Source organism: Propithecus coquereli, unplaced genomic scaffold, assembly GCF_000956105.1.
Source record: "Propithecus coquereli isolate 6110/MARCELLA unplaced genomic scaffold, Pcoq_1.0 Scaffold678, whole genome shotgun sequence".
Lineage (NCBI taxonomy): Eukaryota > Metazoa > Chordata > Mammalia > Primates > Indriidae > Propithecus > Propithecus coquereli.
The window spans coordinates 536,877-555,359 of record NW_012152818.1 but is presented as its reverse complement, the minus strand read 5'-3'; the positions used below and the strand labels follow the sequence as shown (position 1 = coordinate 555,359).

The window sequence follows — 18,483 nt, the reverse complement described above, 5'->3', positions numbered from 1 at the left end:
CTCTAGCCCGGGCAACACAGTGAGACTGTGTCTCGAAAAAAAAAAAAAAAATCACCTACCTAGGAGTAAGTCCAACAAAAAATGTATAAGACCTTTATGCAGTAAATTATAAAACTTTATTGAGAGAGACTAAAGACTAAATAAATGTAGGCTGATACCATTTTCAAGGATTGTAAGGGTGATAATTATAAAGATGTTTGTTCTCATATTGGTCCATAGACTCAATGCAATAACAATGAAAATACCTACAGTTGTTTTCTGTAGAACTTGGATGAACTAATTCTAAAACGTATGTGGGAATGTAAAGGATCAAGAATAGCAAGCCACTCTTGAAGAAGGAGGAGGAGGAAAAGCAAGAGGAGGAGAAGGAGGGACTTGCTCTGCTTGACATAAGACTTATTATAAAGTCACAGTAATTAAGGCAGTGTGATATTTTCACAAGCAACACAAATAGAAAAAGGGAGAGAAAAACAGACCAATGTAATATAAGAAAGAGCCCAGAAACAGACCCATGCACATACAGACACTTGATTTATGTCAAAGATGACATTACAAACAGGGAGGGAAAGGATGGTCTTTTCAGTAAATAGAGTTGGAATAATTTTGTATGCACATGGAATGAGGGAAGGAAGGAAGGAAGGAAGGGAGGGAGGGAAGGAGGGATAGAAGGAGATACTCTACAGAAATACTTGCACGTATGCACTGGGAGATGAGTACAAGAATGTTCCTGGCAGCATTATTCATAATATCTCTAACTTCAGACAACCCAAAAATTCAACAACAGAATGGATAAATAAAATGTAATATATCCATAAAAGAATTTTACTGAAACAAAAATAAATAAACTATAGCCTCGTATAGTATGTATGAATCTTAATTAGAAAACGATATTAAATGAAAGAAGTCAGACACAGAATACACACTACATAATTTCATTTATAAAAAGTTCAAAACCAGGGAAAATGTAGTGTTTAGTGATGCATGATAAAATGATAAAACTATAAAGAAGATCAGGATAGTGGTTATTTTTATAAACGAGATAGAGGGTAATATTGGGAAGGAGTTGGGGACAAGACTTCTAGAGTTTTGGTAATATTCTGTTTCTTGATCTGAATGGTGGTTATGTGGTATTTGCTTTATAATAATTCATATAATAATTATATATGTTTTATGTACTCCTCTATATGCATATTTCACAGAAAAAAGTTTTAAAAAACCAAGTTCACTGTGGCTACTGTGTATACAGGGCAAGTGTGCAAGCAAGAGTCCAGTTAAGACATGATGGAGGCTTGGACTAGAGTTGAGAAGCGATCAGATTTAGGAAACATTTTAGAGATAGAGGTAACAGGACGATGTGGAATGTGAAGAAAAAAAGGTAAAACAAACACTAACTCATAATAAAATATGGTGATAAACATGCAGAATTAACTAGGCTTTTGAATCAGAAAGTATTAACATGAAGTTCCAGGTTGTGTGAGTAGGTATTAGACGAAGGACTTCTGTCCAACTATTTCAGGGAAGACTTTATAGAAAAGACGGGGAATCGAATACTTGTGAACAGACTGTGAAGGAAATGAATGAGGGAATGACACAATTAAAGGGAGTAGCTGATAGTTTACAGGTAGATTAGCGTGTATACTTTTATACTATTTTGCACATTATTTTATTTTTGAGACATTTCATGCATTACTTATGACTACCATTTGGGTCCACATTAAAGGTGTAGTACGTTATTTCAAACACAGTAGCCATTCTGTAAATTCTGATTGATCTATGAAGTCTTGAACAAACACCTCATACATCCTCTAAAAGCCAGGATCGGACACGGGAAGCCAGCATGACATACACACGCTCCTAGCTGCCTATTTAGCAGTGCCTATATACTACGTAATATATGTTAATAGCTTTTACATTATTGGCTTAGTTTTAGCTTTAGGATGTTACTGGAAATTTTATTTTTGTTGCTTTTTGTCATTTAGGTAGACTGATGGGTAGGTAAGTGAATAGGGGGTGGGGTTGGGTTATACAGAAATAATGACAAGAAACAGAAGTTTGTGGGAAGGAAGACCTCTCAGTCAACCCACTTTATCTAGAAAGGCTTCCTGCATGAGTCAGAGTTGATCTGAGAATCTTCCAGAATTAGGCAACAGGAGGAGGGAAGATTTTTTTTTTCAGGCTTATGGGACAATGAGAGCAGGATAAAGTGGTGATTTTAAAACTCTTAGGAGTCTCTAATTTAGTATATGATTTAGGCATGACTTTCCCTTTCATACACATTACATACCTTATGACATTAAAAATTTACTGTTAGGCTAAACGAGAGCGAATTTTGCTTTGACAGATATTTAAGATTCTACTAGAGCCCTCATACAATGTTTACGATGAACCAGGCACCATTCTAAGGACTTTACCTGTATTAACTCATATAATTCACCCAACAATGCTGTGAGGTCATCTTCATTTTATAGATGAAGAAACCAAGGCACTGAGGGTTGGTTAGATAACTTGCCTGAGGTTGACGAACTGGTATTTGAAGCTAGCCATTCTGATTCCAGAATCCATAATCTTAACCTACGTGGTGTATCTTTCTCTTAGACAAATAGGGAAGAAGATATCATAAATTCTGGAAGTTCCTTAGGCTTCTTCATACTAACTTATAAAATATGATGGCATTTTAATATGACATATGAAGACAATTATCTCCTCCTCTACTTCATCCCTATTGCTTAATCCTTTGACTTTCCAATAACAACCATAAACAATCACAGTCATTCTCTCCCAGCACTTAGGAAGGCTGAGGTGGGAGGCTCACTTGAGACCAGAAGTTCAAGACTAGCCTGGGCAACATAGAGAGACTGAGCTCTACAAAAAATTTAAGAAAAATTAGCCAGGTATGGTGGTGTACACCTGTAGACTCGGATACTTGGGAAGCTGAGGCGGGAGGCTTGTTTGAGCCCAGGAGTTCAAGGATGCACTGAGCAATAACTGTGGCTCTGTACTCCAGCCACAGAGCAAGACCCCATCTCCTAAAAAAAAAAGAAAAACGTGGCTGACCTCACCTTAAAAAAAAACAACCTAACATAAATTTGCTATTTAAAAAAAATATTGCTAAGTTTATTCATATTCATTGGTCAGCCTCCGAAGTTACAAGTTTGCTTTGGAAAAAAAAATCCACTTCGGCCCAGCGCGGTGGCTCACGCCTGTAATCCTAGCACTCTGGGAGGCCGAGGCGGGCGGATTGTTTGAGCTCAGGAGTTCGAGACCAGCCTGAGCAAGAGCGAGACTCCGTCTCTACTAATGAGGCAGAAGTATCGCTTGAGCCCAGGAGTTTGAGGTTGCTGTGAGCTAGGCTGACGCCACGGCACTCACTCTAGCCCGGGCAACAGAGTGAGACTCTGTCTCAAAAAAAAAAAAAAAAAAAAAAGATTTTCAGCTTTGAAGAATATGTAAATACCTTACAGCTATATACTGGATTTGGTGTGCTCTGTTCAAGTTCAAGCACTTTGGGGAACGCTCAGGAGTGACTAATACACTAATTTGTTTCCAGAGGTCACGAGGGCTGTCATAATTGACAGTTTTCTTTTTAATCTCCTTACAGTTCAGAGTATAAAAGGGGGAAACCTATGCGACTTCCAAAGCAGGGAGGATGAAGAATGGTATTGGAAAGTGACTTTCCTGGTGGGCTCAGGAGTTTTTACCTATTCGAACTATAGACAACTGAATAAACGCAATAAAGACATCTAATTCTTCCATAAAACGGTCACACCTACCCTGACTAACTGGAAAACAATAGATCATAACTTGAATTAAAGAGGTGCTGTTCTGCAAATAATGGGCTTGGGTTTCTTGAAAAGCTACAGCGTACAAACTCCACCCTGGTCCACATCTGCTTTTTAAAGCCTCCCCTGGAACTGCTCTTCCTTCAGCCTTGGCGCCTTCCCCGATATACCCTCCGTAGTCTTTTCTAGGCCCCACCCTGGACGTCAGCCTCGGCACCTAGAGGCCAGTTTAGAGGGAAGACGGGCAAGAGGGGAGGGAGACAGGAGGGAGAGAGAGCTAAATGGTCAATTCCTCCTTAACTCCGGGCCCCCTCGCGGGCCTCACCCCTCCTCCCGGGGGCTGAGATTGGAGAGGAAGTGGGAAGGCTCCAATCTGTGCCTCACTCCGACCTCATGCCCCCACCCTTCTCCTCAGCTCGGGGCTTCGGCGCGCCTCGTCCCCGCCCCTCGCCCCGGGAGCGGAGCGGGCGGCGCGGGAGGGCTCGCGGAGAAAGGCCAGGAGCAGACAGCCTCCGCCCTGCAGCCGCATCCTCTGCTGCAGTGGCCCGTAGCCGCCTGCCGGCTGGCGAGCCAGGCCCGAGGGCAGCCCCAGAGACCGCGGTGGCCGGATGCGCGGGCGCGTCACTTCCGGGCGGTGCAGCGGCGGCCGCTTGGAAGATGGCTGCGCCCTGTGGGTCTGAGCTGCCCGCCAACTCGCCGCTAAAAATCCCGAAGATGGAGGTGCTCTCGCCGGCTTCTCCTGGTGGCCTGAGCGACGGAAATCCATCGTTGTCCGACCCTTCCACGCCTCGGGGTGCCTCCCCGCTCGGGCCAGGCAGTGCGGCGGGCTCGGGGGCAGCGGCGTCCGGGGGTCTCGGGCTGGGGCTGGGGGGCCGCAGTGCCGCCTCGTCCTCGGTCTCCTTCTCCTCTGGTGGCGGCGGTGGCGGGGCTGCGGCAGCCGCCGCCGCCGCCTGCCGGGGCATGTCGTGGACGCCAGCCGAGACGAACGCGCTCATCGCAGTGTGGGGCAACGAGCGGCTGGTGGAGGCGCGGTACCAGCAGCTGGAGGGAGCCGGCACGGTATTCGGCAGCAAGGCCCCTGGGCCAGCCATGTACGATCGCGTGTCCCGGGCCCTGGCCGAGCTGGGCTACGAGCGGACCCCGTCTCAGTGCCGGGAGCGCATCAAGGTAACCGGCCGCCCAGGCTGGGGCAGCGCACCAGAGGCAGAGAAAAAGCGGGGAAGCGGGCCTCGGGGGCGGGGGCCGGTCTGAGTGCGGGGCTCCCCTCCGGGGCCCGGTGGGCGATTCGCATCTCCTCCGCCTTTTTCTTCTCTCCCTGGGAAGGGGGCTTTTTTTCCAGATGGCCGCCAGCCCGTAGGTTTCCTGAGTTTGAAGTTGGGCGTGCCTGCCGCCGCCCCTCTTTCTTGCCAATTGAGGATGTTCCTGCGCTCTGAAGTTGGTAGTTTCTTATTGTGCGCCGTGCGGCAGTCCCCGTGCTGCTGGCGCCTCTCGCTCCCACCGCCGGGGCCCTCGCTTTGTTTCAGGCGGAGGGGCTCCCAGGCAGAGGCTTACCAGCCGGGGCGGGATCGAGGAAGGGCAGAAGTGGGGGGGCCGTTGAGCCCCCAGTTTAGGAATTTTTCGGAAGTGGCTGTGGCAAAGCCATATAAAAAGCGCCTTGGGACAACTGGCCTTTGTGTCAGTCGCTTTGCTTCTAACTTGAGCTATGAAGGAAGAATAAGACTTGAGATGCTTTGGAAAATTGGAAAGGCTTGATTGTAGCCAGAGTGTGTATTGCTATAGTGAAGTTAGCGGGAACCATGAAAGTTAGCCTGGCCAAGAGTTGTTCTGGAATTTGGATTGTCGATGCCTCCCGAGTTAGATTGGCTTGAGGCCCTGCTGTTTCTGATGAAGCTCCTTCATGAAAACCAGTTTTGCCCTGCTTTAGTTACTGTGCCGGATGTGGTGACAAGTAGAACTCTTCAGTGTGCATCTGGCCATCCTTGTGTATCTGCATGTTTATATGCAGAGGCTTAATTTGGGCTAGAAATTTTACCAGCCGGTTATCATTTTGCTGTTTCTACTGCCTTTTATCTCGTATTCGTATTTATATCATTGGCAGATATGGAGTTGTGCTTTAGTTAAACTCGTTCCCTCATCATAGTGTCTGCTAAGAGATTGGGGTAGGATTCTCCCAGTTTTCACTGAACTGCTTCTACTACTTAGTCATAGTATCTGTGTGCTTCTTTTTCTGGTAGGGCTAGCACTTTTTCTGGGAACTCCTTGGGGGTAGAAACCACTAAGAGGAATCATAAGTAAGAGTAATCACACTAATGTAGGGAAATTGCACCAAAGTTAACAAGGTCTTGGCTCCAGTAGTGTTCATTTGGGGACACTGTTGCTTAGAAAATTTGGTCCAAAAACTAAGATATTTCAAACCGACTAATTATTGTTTAAGCAATTTGGCATTCATTACTCAGTTATAGAATTAAATTAGTTTATTTGATAACGTATACCTTTGGGGCTTCTTAAGTACCTTCATTTTTCTTTTTAAACAATGATGTCATCAAAGTTGTGGTTAACAGGAAGAAACTACTGTTCTTTGTCATTCATTGTTCTATTCAAAGTCATTAGGTTAAATTTTTGGGAGGGTGTTTGCACTGTCCTGCTCTAGCATCTATCCCTGAACTTTTCTTGAGTTGAGAAGTGTACTTTAGGTATTTGTGACTGTTTTAGCTTGATTGCTTTCTGTCCATAGAAATTTCCCAATCACACAGAGAAAGTGTGCTATCAAAACCTCATTGAATATAAATCTCTGCATAAAATTGTTTCTCCAATAACCAGGGAATATCTAGTTGGGTTGCTTCATTGTCCAGTTATGAGAAGGATAACCTAAAGCAAGGAACAAAGATTGAGCTTCTTTGAAGAATTTTAAAAAGAAGATCAGTTTACCTGTCTCTAGACAGGTAAGACCAAGTTGACCTCAAGCTCTTAGAATATTTTGAGAATAAGCAGATGACAGTGGGTTCTCTGGTCCATAATGGCAGTTAACAAGGAGTGCAGATAACTATTTTGTTTTTTTAAAGTGCTCTATTCTTTATGTGATGTCAGTCAAGGAACCCAGACTTTTTCATTAATAGTGTTGATCTTCCCTACCAGAATGATAAGCTCTTTAAGGACAGGTTCTGGTCTCTTATTCACTGCTATACTAGCATATAGTAAACAATACATGTCAATTAAATTCATCAAATAAAGTCTAGAAAAGAGAATTTTAGAAAGCATAATTTACAGCAGTTTTATCAAACTTTAACTCAGAAACATAGACTTTGAAACCCAGGTTGAAAATATACTGCATTAAAAACTAAACTTGTCTCTTTAGGAGACTTAGTGTGCATGTAATCTTAAGCACAGAAGCAGATGTGGTCACTGAAATCATAGCCTTATGCAATTATGAGGTGGATGTTCAAGTAACACAGATTATGCTTATGAAAATAAAAATACAACCTTAAGTTCTCAGAGAATCTCAAACCTCTGAAAACAAATCCTTAGGTCCTAGTCTCAGAAATGATGATTTAAAACAAGTAATTCAAAAATCTCTTTCACTTCATTGTGTTGTTGAGAACTGCAAAAAAAATTCAGTAATACTTTTTGTTTTAGATTTTACAATTTAGAAACAAAGTAGTTCAGTAAGATGTGGAAAATGAGGAACTTCTTGTACAGACCAATGGAAATGTGAACTCAATGTCAGGCTCACTGAGAAGGAATACCATGTGAGTCAGTTATATTTCTGGTCTAGTATGTTTGAAATTCCTATCAAAAATTCAGTTATGAGCTGGGTGTTGTGATGTGCACCTATAGTTTCAGCTACTTGGGAGGCTGAGGTGGGAGGATCACTTGAGATCGAGGCTGCAGTGTGCAATGACTGCACTTGTGGATGGCTACTGCACTGCAGCCTGGGCAACACCAACTCAGTCTCTTAAGAAATTCAATTATGAAAACTCAGTAAATAATTTTTTCTAAGTTTGAAAGGAAGAGATACATAGTAACTTTAGTTTTCCCATGCAAACCTTCCTTTAATCAGATAGTTTCAACATGTTGACGTAGCAGTCTTCATCTCATCATATAAAGGATCAGAAAGTTGAGTCCTGTCTCAACCTCTTTCTGACCACCTTCCCAAATAACTTTAAAGCACATCACTTAACCTTCTCTGGACTGTGCCTCAGTCCTCTTATCTATACAATGAAAATATTAAAATTGTAAATATTGAAATTGAATTAATAATGTCTTAGATTTTGAGACTGAAGTCCTACTTTTTAATATCTAAATGAATATATTTCTGCGCACACATGATTTTAACTAAGATATAAACATTTGTTATTGATGCAAAGAGTTTCATTTTGCTGTCTGTCATGTTATTGGTATTCTATCATTTGGATAAAGTAGATGTGTTTGAGGCTGCATTGCTGCACAGAATGTTGTTTATTCTGAAGTTATGTTGCTTTTTTGTATGTTTGCCAGAAGAAAATTTGTCTGCTAACAATTCTAGCCTGATTTTGGTGTCAGATAAACAAATGTAGGTGGTTCTTTGTCAAGTGATTGCATGAATTTTCTCCTTTTATGTAGGCCTTTTCTTCATATCTCCATTCACCAAATACCTGAGTGCTTCTGATATACAAGGCTGTCTGCTAGATGTTACGATGGATAAAAGAACTGTAGTCTTAAAAAAAAAAAAAAGAAAGAAAGAAAAGAATTGTAATATGCAGTTACTATAGTCCCAAGAGTTTACAATCCAACTGAAGCTTCTATACATACTTCAAAGAGTTAAAAAGCTGTACAAGACTGCACAAGGGATGGTATGCAAGGCGGTACTTGATTAAGTGTCATATGACTAATGTGGACTATAAGTGTGATGACTTCAAAGGAGAGGAACGATCTCATCACTGTCCATACTGTGGTAGTTGAAAGATCTATCTTGACTTGGAATTCATGAAAGCATTCACTTCTGAACAAGATGCTGCATTCACACTTCAGTCAGTTAATTTGATGCCCTGCAAAACTCATTCTCAAGTCCCATATTTTTGGATGTTCTCCAAAAATTTCCCTCTTGAGAGTTGGCTTTATGTCTTTAAAACAGATGTGTACTTGTAGCTCTGCCTCAAGATGAAATGCAAGGTGATTGTATGGGACCTAAAAAAACTGGCCTTTGCTGGATCAGTGTTGGTTGCTCATCATACAAATTTAAAAATGGAAAGGAGTCTTCTGTCCAGTAAACAAAATGATTAATTTTCTGGGGGCATTGTTTAGATTTGTCCATCCATTTATCCATTGTCATCATCTTTGGAACAAATTTTGTACTTTAGCAGACAAATCACAATGTAGTGTATTTGGTCTTTTATTTTAGCTGTTGAGCCTTGCAATTATTTGTTTGTTAGAACCAATAGGGCAAAGATAACTTTGGAGCCCAAAGATACCTTTGTCCCTGTATAAACATTTTAATAGACACTGCCCATCTCTGAGGACTTCTCTTTGGTGTTTGCAGACAAGACTTCCCTTCTGCATTATCATTGAAAGATTTCCAAGAAATATGATGAGCCACTCAAGTAGCTCATAAGAAAGATTTAATCAGATTTGTTTTCTATCATTTTTTACATATTTAGCTTCTTTTTTCATCCCACTATCACCTGAAAGTTTGTGCATTCCAGTTTGCTTGTCTGCTTGTGAATGTGACAGAGGCTTAATGCGTGTCTTAAAATAATAGACCATCTTTGACAACGGGGCCATACACTTTAATTAGGCTTTCAGTTTTGGAAGGAAGAGATTTAACAAGCACACGTTAAAGCTGAATGAACAGGATTCTCAGTTTACTTCCTGGCATTTTTGGAAATTCAATGAAGGGTAGAGTTAAATATTCTGAATAATTCATTAAGAGGTTAAGTAAAAGGAAGAAAGAATTTAGAAAGCATGTAGTATAAACAGCACTGTTCCATAAAACTTTTGTAAAGATGGAAATGTTCTACCTCAGTTCGGTGTGATAGCCCCTAGTCACATGTGGCTGTTGGATGTTTGAAATGTGGCTAGTGTGCCTGAGAAACAAAATTTTTAATTATATTTAATTAATTTTAAATTATGATTAGCCACATATGGCTAATGGCTACCATATTGAACAGTGTAAGGCAGAAAGTTGTTATTCATGGTATTATTTATTTTATAAAAGGATTCTCTTGGCCACTTACTCAAACCTCTAGGGGGAGCTCAAAGTTCCTTCTTCTTGCTCTTCCTGTCACTTTACCCCTGTGTAGGAGGAACCCTGATACAAGTCAAGAAAAATGGCATGCCATACTAGGATGTGGAGCTTTTAGTGCAAGGAATGAAAGTATTATTACCTCAGCTGGCTTGGGCAAACATTGTGTGCTCCGGGACAGCGCTATCCCATAGAACTTTCTGTGATGATGGAAGTGTTCTCTATCTGCACCATCCAATACGGTAGCTGCTGGCCACAGGTGGCTATTAAGGACTTGAAATGTGACCACAGTGACTGAAACTGAATTTTTAATTTTATTTAATTTTAATTTTTTGATTTAAATAGCCACATGTGGCTAGTGACCATAGTGTTGGCCAGGACACCTTTGGAACAATGGGTGTTCAAACTTTTTACTTACATAAAGAATTTTGAAATCCATGTATCCTCTGAAACATTTTAAAGCTGACATAAAAATTTTTCATGTGTTTGAAACTCTGTAAGAAATTAATAGGATATAAAAATATTAAATCTATGAGAGAATAAGATGAATGAGATGAATAAGATGAGGATTGGCTATAAAGTGTGTCTTGAGTAATGTACTATGTATGAATCTGAAAAATCCACGTAAAATCCTTACCTGTGGGTTTTATCAAATATCTCTTGAAAATGTTGGTGATTAGGAAATACTCTAGTTACATTTAAAAGAAACAATATCAACCCTGGTGTGGTGGCTCACACCTGTAATCCTAGCACTCTGAGAGGCCGAGGCAGGAGGATTGCTTGAGGCCAGGAGTTTGAGGTTGCAGTGAGCTATGATGATGCCACTGCACTCTAGCCCAAGTGACAGAGCAAGGCTCTGTCTGAAAAAGAAAAAAAAAATCACTAAGCTATATTGCTTTGGCCATTCTAAATTCAGGGTCCAAGCTTCACAGCTAAAGAAATATACATGAGATAGGGAATGACAGGAATCTCTAAGGTTTTAAGGTACCTTGATCAATCATTAAAGGAGGCTACCTCAGTTACAGACTACTACTTCAGAACTCCAAGCATCTTCACGTTATCTTTCTTGGCTGATGTAGTGGGCCTGGGCCTGGGCCCTTGAATTCTACTGCCCTTAGAAATCCCAGAGGGAAATAGGGGAGGGTTACAGGAGAAAGGTGTGGGGCTTAACTCTTGGCTAATGTTCCAGCAGCTGGAGTGGGGGTGGATTTAGATATCTTGCCCATTCCCTTTCATCAGACTCAATTGACAGATTTATCACAGGGTTTCTTTAAATACTAAAGTCTGAAATAAGGACTTTATTTTTTATTATTTGCCAGCAAATATTTGAGTACCTATTGTGGTAGGCTCTAGAAATATAGCAGCGTACCATGTGCCTTCAAGATGTCCACCTTCCAATAAAGGAGTCAGATTACTAAAGCATGAATTACACTATTGTGAATAAGGTCTTGTGTGTCATGTTAATGTTAGGCTCATGGTGCTACAGGAGGAAGTACACATCATCCTAAGCCTTCAGGAGGTGGATCTTGAAGGTGAAGTTGGATTTAATTGGGTGGAAGGAAGTAGAGGTATTAATAGATGAGTAGTTGATGTAAAAGTTCAAAGGCAGCATAACCCAGAATAGTGCAGATGGCAAATATGCTAAGATATATTTATGTAAGAATCCCAAACTAGGAGCATCCAAATAATGAAATTGTTGCAGAAATTTTTAAGTGACCAGCTATTTCAAAAGTCATGCCTTTTAATTGAAGAACCATTCACCATAGTGCATGGCGTGTGGTAAAGGTGTGATTTAGGAACTGTGAATGATGGATCGGTGGTGTCATAAAGAACCATGTAAAAGGATAGAGCTGATAGTTTTGGGATGACATAGTGGACATAGCAATTCTAGGCAATTTGTATGTTTTGATGAGTAACTTTTTTACAGCATGAAATTGCAGTTGTGTGAATATCCATTATATATCTCATTCCTTAATTTATATACTGGAAAGAAAAACCAAAGCAGTGCATCTTTTTTTGACCACAACCCACAAGAAGAAGAAATATATTTTACCCTGGGGCCTAGTACTCAAATAACGTAACATATATGTACAACTATAACAAATTTCACAAAATAATGATTGTAGCCAACACTTATGTAGCTTTTACTATGCGCTGTACACTGTTGTAAGAGCTTTCTGAATGTTAACTTATTTAATCCATATAACAGCACTATACTTAACTACATGTAATATACTCTGGTATGTTCTATTCGAATGCAGACACTAGCTCCAGAGCCTCTTTACTCACAGCATACACACGGGAACGCACCCAGCACCACGCCTGCCCCTGGTGGGCCATCTTTCTCCGTCCTTCTCCCCACATCCTCCTCCTCTCCATCCCAGTACTTTCCAACATTGCTTCGCCTTTTCACCCCAGTTTCTGCGGCACTTCAGTACCTCTTAACTTTCCCCTTCCCAGCCACAGTCCGGCTGTTTCCAGAAGTGCTCTCACCTAAAACTGGTGCAGAGAAAACTTGGGGGGATGGGGGCGGCCCACTCCCACTGGTATTGGGCAGCAGGCTTACTCCTTGGAGACTGGCAGCTCAGGGTCACGTTGGTCCCCACACGGGGCACGCCCAGGAAATGGCAAGATGGAGGAGCTGGAGGAACTGGGGAGACAGATGAAAACCCACACCTAAGGGACCCACAGATCCTCCTCCTCCCAGTCCCCCATACCCTGTGTCACTCCGTTTGCCCCTCCCCCAACCCTTACACTCAGCCATTTGGGAGAGACACCTGCCACACCTCCCAGTGGGGTTGGGGGTGGGGAGGGACCCAGAAGTGTGTGCTTCTCACTCACCCAGCGCATTGAGTTCTAAAGTTTTGACGCCGGAGTCCCTAACCGTGTTTTGGCTGTCCAGCACATTCACGGAACAGCTGTAGGAGCCGGAGTCTGTCTCCTGTAGGCCCTGCAGGTGCAGGGACATGTACTGAGAGGGCCTGAGGTAGAGCAGGGGTACTCTAGGTTTGTTGTACATGACCCCATTGATATTGGCCGACACCTGATGTGGGCATAACATCTCCCCGTTACTATTACATGTGCACCATGCCTGTAGGCTCAGCCAGTCGCCCTTCCCCAAACTGGCATTCTTCAGATGCCTCTCACCTGCACCCACCCTTCTAACCTACCTGTACCAGCTCCCCATCCACCCCTGTCTCCCTAGCCACCCTCTCCCTGCCCCTGGGTCCTCTTCACCAGAGCAGTTCAGTTTTGGGTCTCCTATGCATTATCTCTTCATCTCCCGCTTTGGGTGTTCACAGAGGTGGTCACAGCTACTAAAATTGATTGTGCAACCCACTAATGGGCCACAACCTATTGTTAGATTAAAAAAGACTAAAAGATTGAGGTGAGATCAAGATTTTTTTAATCATTATTCTCTTTTAGACTTAAGATACCAAAACTCCAGAAACATCATTAATTTATACTCTGTAGTTTCAGGTAGCTGGAACCTAGGGTTTGGCAATGAAGGGTGAAGAGAGGTGGGAAGCTAGAAGAAATGAGACTGGAGACATAAACAAGAGGTCAGGTGATGTGCTAAGGTGTTTGGACTTTATCCTAATCAAAGGATTTTAAGCCAGGCAGTGATGTGGTTAGTCTTAAATTTTAGAACAGTCACTGGCTGTAATGTGGAAAATGGAAGGGGTAAGACTGGAAGCACAAAGGTCATTTAGAGCAGTAGTCCCCCAACCTTTTGGGCACCAGGAATCGGTTTCATGGAAGACAATTTTTCCACGGAAGAAAGGGGGTGAGCTCGGAACTCAGGCAGTGATGTGAGCGATGGGGAGTGGCTGTAAATACAGATGAAGCTTTGCTTGCCTGCGCTCACCTCCTGCTGTGCGGGGAGCCCTCCCCACTCCTAAGTTTCATGGAACACAATTTTTCCATGGCTGGTGGTATGGGGGGTGGGGTGAGGAGGGGTGGAGCTCTGTGGCCCAGTCCTTAACAGGCGACAGATGGTACCTGTCCGAAGACCATGGGTTGGGGACTGCAGATTTAGAGGCTTCTTGCAGTAAGCTAAATGAGAGGTGAAATAAAGCAGTGGCAATGAAGATGGAGGGAAGAGAATGGATTTCAGATATATCAAAATTGGGGGCTATTGGGAGAATTTGAAAATTTTAATTTACAGGATTTGTTAGATCTTAACCTATGAGACAACTCACTGTCTACTTCTCTACCAATTTACAGAAGAGTCTTTGCTGCAGTCATCAAAGACCATCACAGTACTTCATAGCTTCAGTTTTTAGGCTTGATTTCTAAGAACCCAATGAAATCCAATTAAAACACCACATTGGGACAGTCCGGTCTGTGTTGCCTCTAGAATATACTCTCTCTAGACTCTTGGATGTTGACCTTCTCCCCAGGCTTCAGAAGTGATTATCCTGCCTTTTTTTTCTCTTTTTCTTAACAGTTATGTTAAGAAACCTCTGGTTACAGAAGTTAAGAATTAAAATTCAGATCTAAGATTTCAAATGTTAATTGTCGTATGGGCACCCAGAAGTATGCTCCCATTGCTAGGTTAAGGTAGAATAGCAGGTTTTCCCCCCATGAAAAGTTTTATGTGTGTAATGTTTAAAAATGAAATAAAATGGGGGAAAATTTTTCTGAGTTTCAAAAGAACAACAGACCAGTACCATAAAGAGCTCTAGATTTTAAACAATTGTTAGGATTGAAGTGATGATTAGATACACTTAAATTCTATTGCTGTTGTGGAGTTCCTTCACTATGTTTTGCCTATTTACCATTGCAGAAACTTCATTCAGTGTTTAAAAGGAATGTTTAATGAATCTGTGCCTCCTATGCATATGTTACACATTATCTGGAGTTTGTAATCCATGCTGAGTTCTTCCCTCCATTGTTCTAAATAATTGAAAGATGTCTACATATGGAAAAAGGCATGTGTTTAAATCTGTATAATTCTCCCCTATTTGTAGTTGAGAAAGTCCTTGAGAGCCAGTGGAAATACTTTTTTTCCTTGGCGCTAATCAAGTGCGTGTTATCTTTTCACTTAGTAGGATGTATTGTTATTCCTTAGTAAATTACAAACCTGTATTTATTCTCAGGCATTTTAGGAACAGCCATCATTTTATTTTTTCTATGTGTTCTTGGCTGTATTCATAAATTACATATTTTGAGCTACCAAATATTATTACTTCATTCAATATAAATTGATACAATAGAGTGGAAGTTGTTTACTTCAATATGTTTTTTAGTTGAATTTTCTCAGCCTATGTAAGACTACTTTGTTGTAATGGTCTTTGAAACTTACAGTACTGTTTCTCTACTATCTTCAAATTACTTCATTTATTTGAATAAACCAATTATGTTTGTAACTGATATTAATAAAACCAGAATAAAAGTTCATATCTACCAAAAACTGCTTTTATTATTTTTTTTTAATTTGCAAATAACTTTTCTCTGAAAGGAAAGAGCTGGTTTTGTGATTTAGAAAGAAGAATTTGGTAGGTCAAAAAATACTTTAGTCTTATATTTGGTATCTCAACTGCCCATATGCAATCTTAAGGACTTTTTAGTCATCATTCAACAAAAATTTATTGAGCTCCTTCTACATGCCAGGCATTGATTTAGGTCCTGGTATACATCAGTGAACAAAACTAACAAACTTATATTCTGGTAGAAAACAGTATGATATTTAAAATATGTAATTCAGAGCAATTAACACAATTAGGAAAAAACTCCTCAAATATGGTATTCCTCGATAAAGCCTTATTGGCCTTAGAAAGTTTGAACTCTATGCCTTTCATTATGTGTAATAGAAATTCATTTGCTTTTGCTTTATTAAGAATGATTTACATGATTTTATATTATTCCTTTGCATTGTGTTTATCCAGTTTTCATTGAGGTTTGCACCACCAAGCAGCAAAATGCTGTATTCTTATTATTCATTCAGTTATTAGATAATGAGCACCGCTATTGAACCACACATTATATAGGGTCCTAAAGGTACAGTCTTAAGCAAAACCAGGTAATGTCCTTTTTCGTATTGGGAAATATAGTTGGGCTTTCAGAAATCAGAGTTGCCAATTTAGAACAGTATAAAATAATTACTTTTTTCCTCGTATAAATAATATAACCACTACAAAATTAAGGGAAAAATTTTTAACTTCTTTATTATAGCATAACCACATATCCATGAAACATTTTGTTATTTTTCAAGAACGGTAAATCTGATTTTAATTTAATTCCAGTAAATTTCCATGCAAAAAAGGAATGAGAGATCTACATGCTTTTTGTTCTGTCAAACTCCAAGAAAATATATGGATCATTCATACTCCTTATTTCTATTTATTTCTATTCATGCTGAGTTTTACCTGCCTCCTGCTTCTTGTAAACAGGAGCGAGTCCTGTTTCTCACTCTGGATGGGTAGTTAAGATCCCCTGTTCCTTGTTGGTTTATATGTCAATGTGCTGGTCAAATATTCTTGCCAAGACTATAAATCTTTGAAAATGATTAACTAATTAGCTTTTATCTATAAAAGAGGAACTGACTAAAAAAGTGGAAGAAGCTATGATGATATAGCCAGATGTTTCCGAAGCTTGAATAATGCGTGTGCAAAAACACGTTCATGTAACAATGTTATTGAATAACATTGTAAATACAAATTTAGGTCTAGGAATATACTACTTTTATCTGTAGCACTCACATGTTATCAAATACAGACAGTTTTGTGAAATACTTTAAGTACTAATAAAATGAAAAATTAAAAGTCAAGTTAGCATTCCTTTAATATTTTGGATGGTGTTGTTTAGCTGAAACTTACTTGCTTTTCCCAACATGACTGTGATACTGATTGCTTTGGTAAGGTTCACAGTATTTTATTCTTACGTGTTATTCCTGTCCATGTTGTGCCTTGTGATATAACACTATTGCTACTACCTTTCTCTACTTGAACTAACCTTTATTCATAAGGCCCCTTAGCTTCCATATGGTGTGACTGTATCATTTTTATAATAATTATGATGACTAACATTTACCGATTACAAGCAATTAGGCAGACACTTTTAAATGCTCTATTTCTTTTTTCTCATTTAATGCTCCCAACAAATCTATAATGGAGGTACTATTACTAGCTCCACCTTACAGATGGAGAATTTAAGGCACAGAGAGATGAATTTGTTTAATGTCACAAAACTAGCAGGTGGTGACACTGTAGACTAGGCAGTCTTAACTCCAGAACCCATGCTCTTCTTAACTACTTGGTTATGTTACCTCCTTATTAGCCCACTTTATTAAATTTTGACAAAGTAATGCTTTTGGCAACAGTGTGATCATAAAGTCATAAATGCAGTACCAAATAATATAGTAACACCCAGATGGACATCATTATGCTTATATATGTTTCTTATTGAAATGAAAACACAAATTTTTAAAATTCTTGCAGATAATTCAGGGTTTCCTAAGATTACAAACACAAGGAGAAATACTGGTTTGGAAATCTTAAGGAAGAATTTAAAATAAGTGTTGAAACACATTGTAGAAGATTGATTCAGCCATTCATTCGAGACTATGTAAGTGGTGGCATTTGTTCGACTACCAACTCCTCTTGAAAGAAGTAAGTTTGAATTACAGGAGAAACACAAAGTAGAATTACTCTTTGACAGTAGAAGCAGGTAAAGATGAGGCTTACCAAAGGAGGCTATGGCATGTCTATTACCTTATACCTGCAGTTGTTTTCTAATGCGTAAATGGTTTGGCTCCTCAGAGATGATGGGGATGACATATGAACTGTTTTGTAATGTATAATATAAATACACAAAAATGTGTTAGCTTATCGAGAAAGCTAAAAATAGAATAAGGAAATAAATGCAGGGTGTGTAGCAGTAACCAAGGTAAATATGGTTACTTGAGCTAAATATAAAAATGAGCTGTGAGCTTCCCAGCAACTGTGGCAAAAAGGTAAATATAGTGACTTTCCGTAATTTTTAATGTTTCCTGAAGAGAAGCATCCCAGGTCCTAGGTTTGAAACCAAAGATGAATTACATTAAAAAGAATGCCATAGTGACCTTGGATAAGCTCTTACCTTTTTCTGTCTTAGTTTTCTTGTCTGTAAAATAGGGATGCACCGTACATCTCTACTGTATATGTGATCTGCTGCCCAGATGCATCCTCTAGGAATGAGACAGTAGTCTCCCCCAGCTGCCAGGAGCATTGACCACTGAGGGCTTCTGGTTGAATTCCTCCTAAGAATTTGCCCTTTGCTCGAGGGAACTGTCTCGCCCAAGGTGAGGCCCCTTTTCTGATGGCAGGCAGAAACTGATGACTGGTCAGTGCTGAAATACAGAGGTCCGGCCTCGTTGCCTCCATTAGGACAACTCTGAAGGATCGATCACCCAAGTTCCATACCACACTTTAGGATTAGCAGAGGCCTCTGTTACAACTGTATCTTCTTTTCACTTCTTTCTCTGCCAGCCCTGCTCACACTCTC

General features: G+C 40.5%; 1 protein-coding gene across 3 annotated transcripts in view; it reads left to right on the top strand.

The window, feature by feature from the left end:
* Positions 1-4,418: 4,418 nt before the first annotated feature.
* MSANTD2 (Myb/SANT-like DNA-binding domain containing 2) overlaps positions 4,419-18,483 on the top strand; it is a 31,270-nt gene continuing 17,205 nt past the window's right edge. For all 3 annotated transcript variants that reach the window (XM_012660786.1, XM_012660785.1, XM_012660784.1), the window contains exon 1: positions 4,419-4,946. In XM_012660786.1, coding sequence (XP_012516240.1) covers positions 4,437-4,946 — 510 coding nt within the window. In that variant the 5' untranslated portion in view covers positions 4,419-4,436. The remainder of the gene's footprint in view (positions 4,947-18,483) is intronic.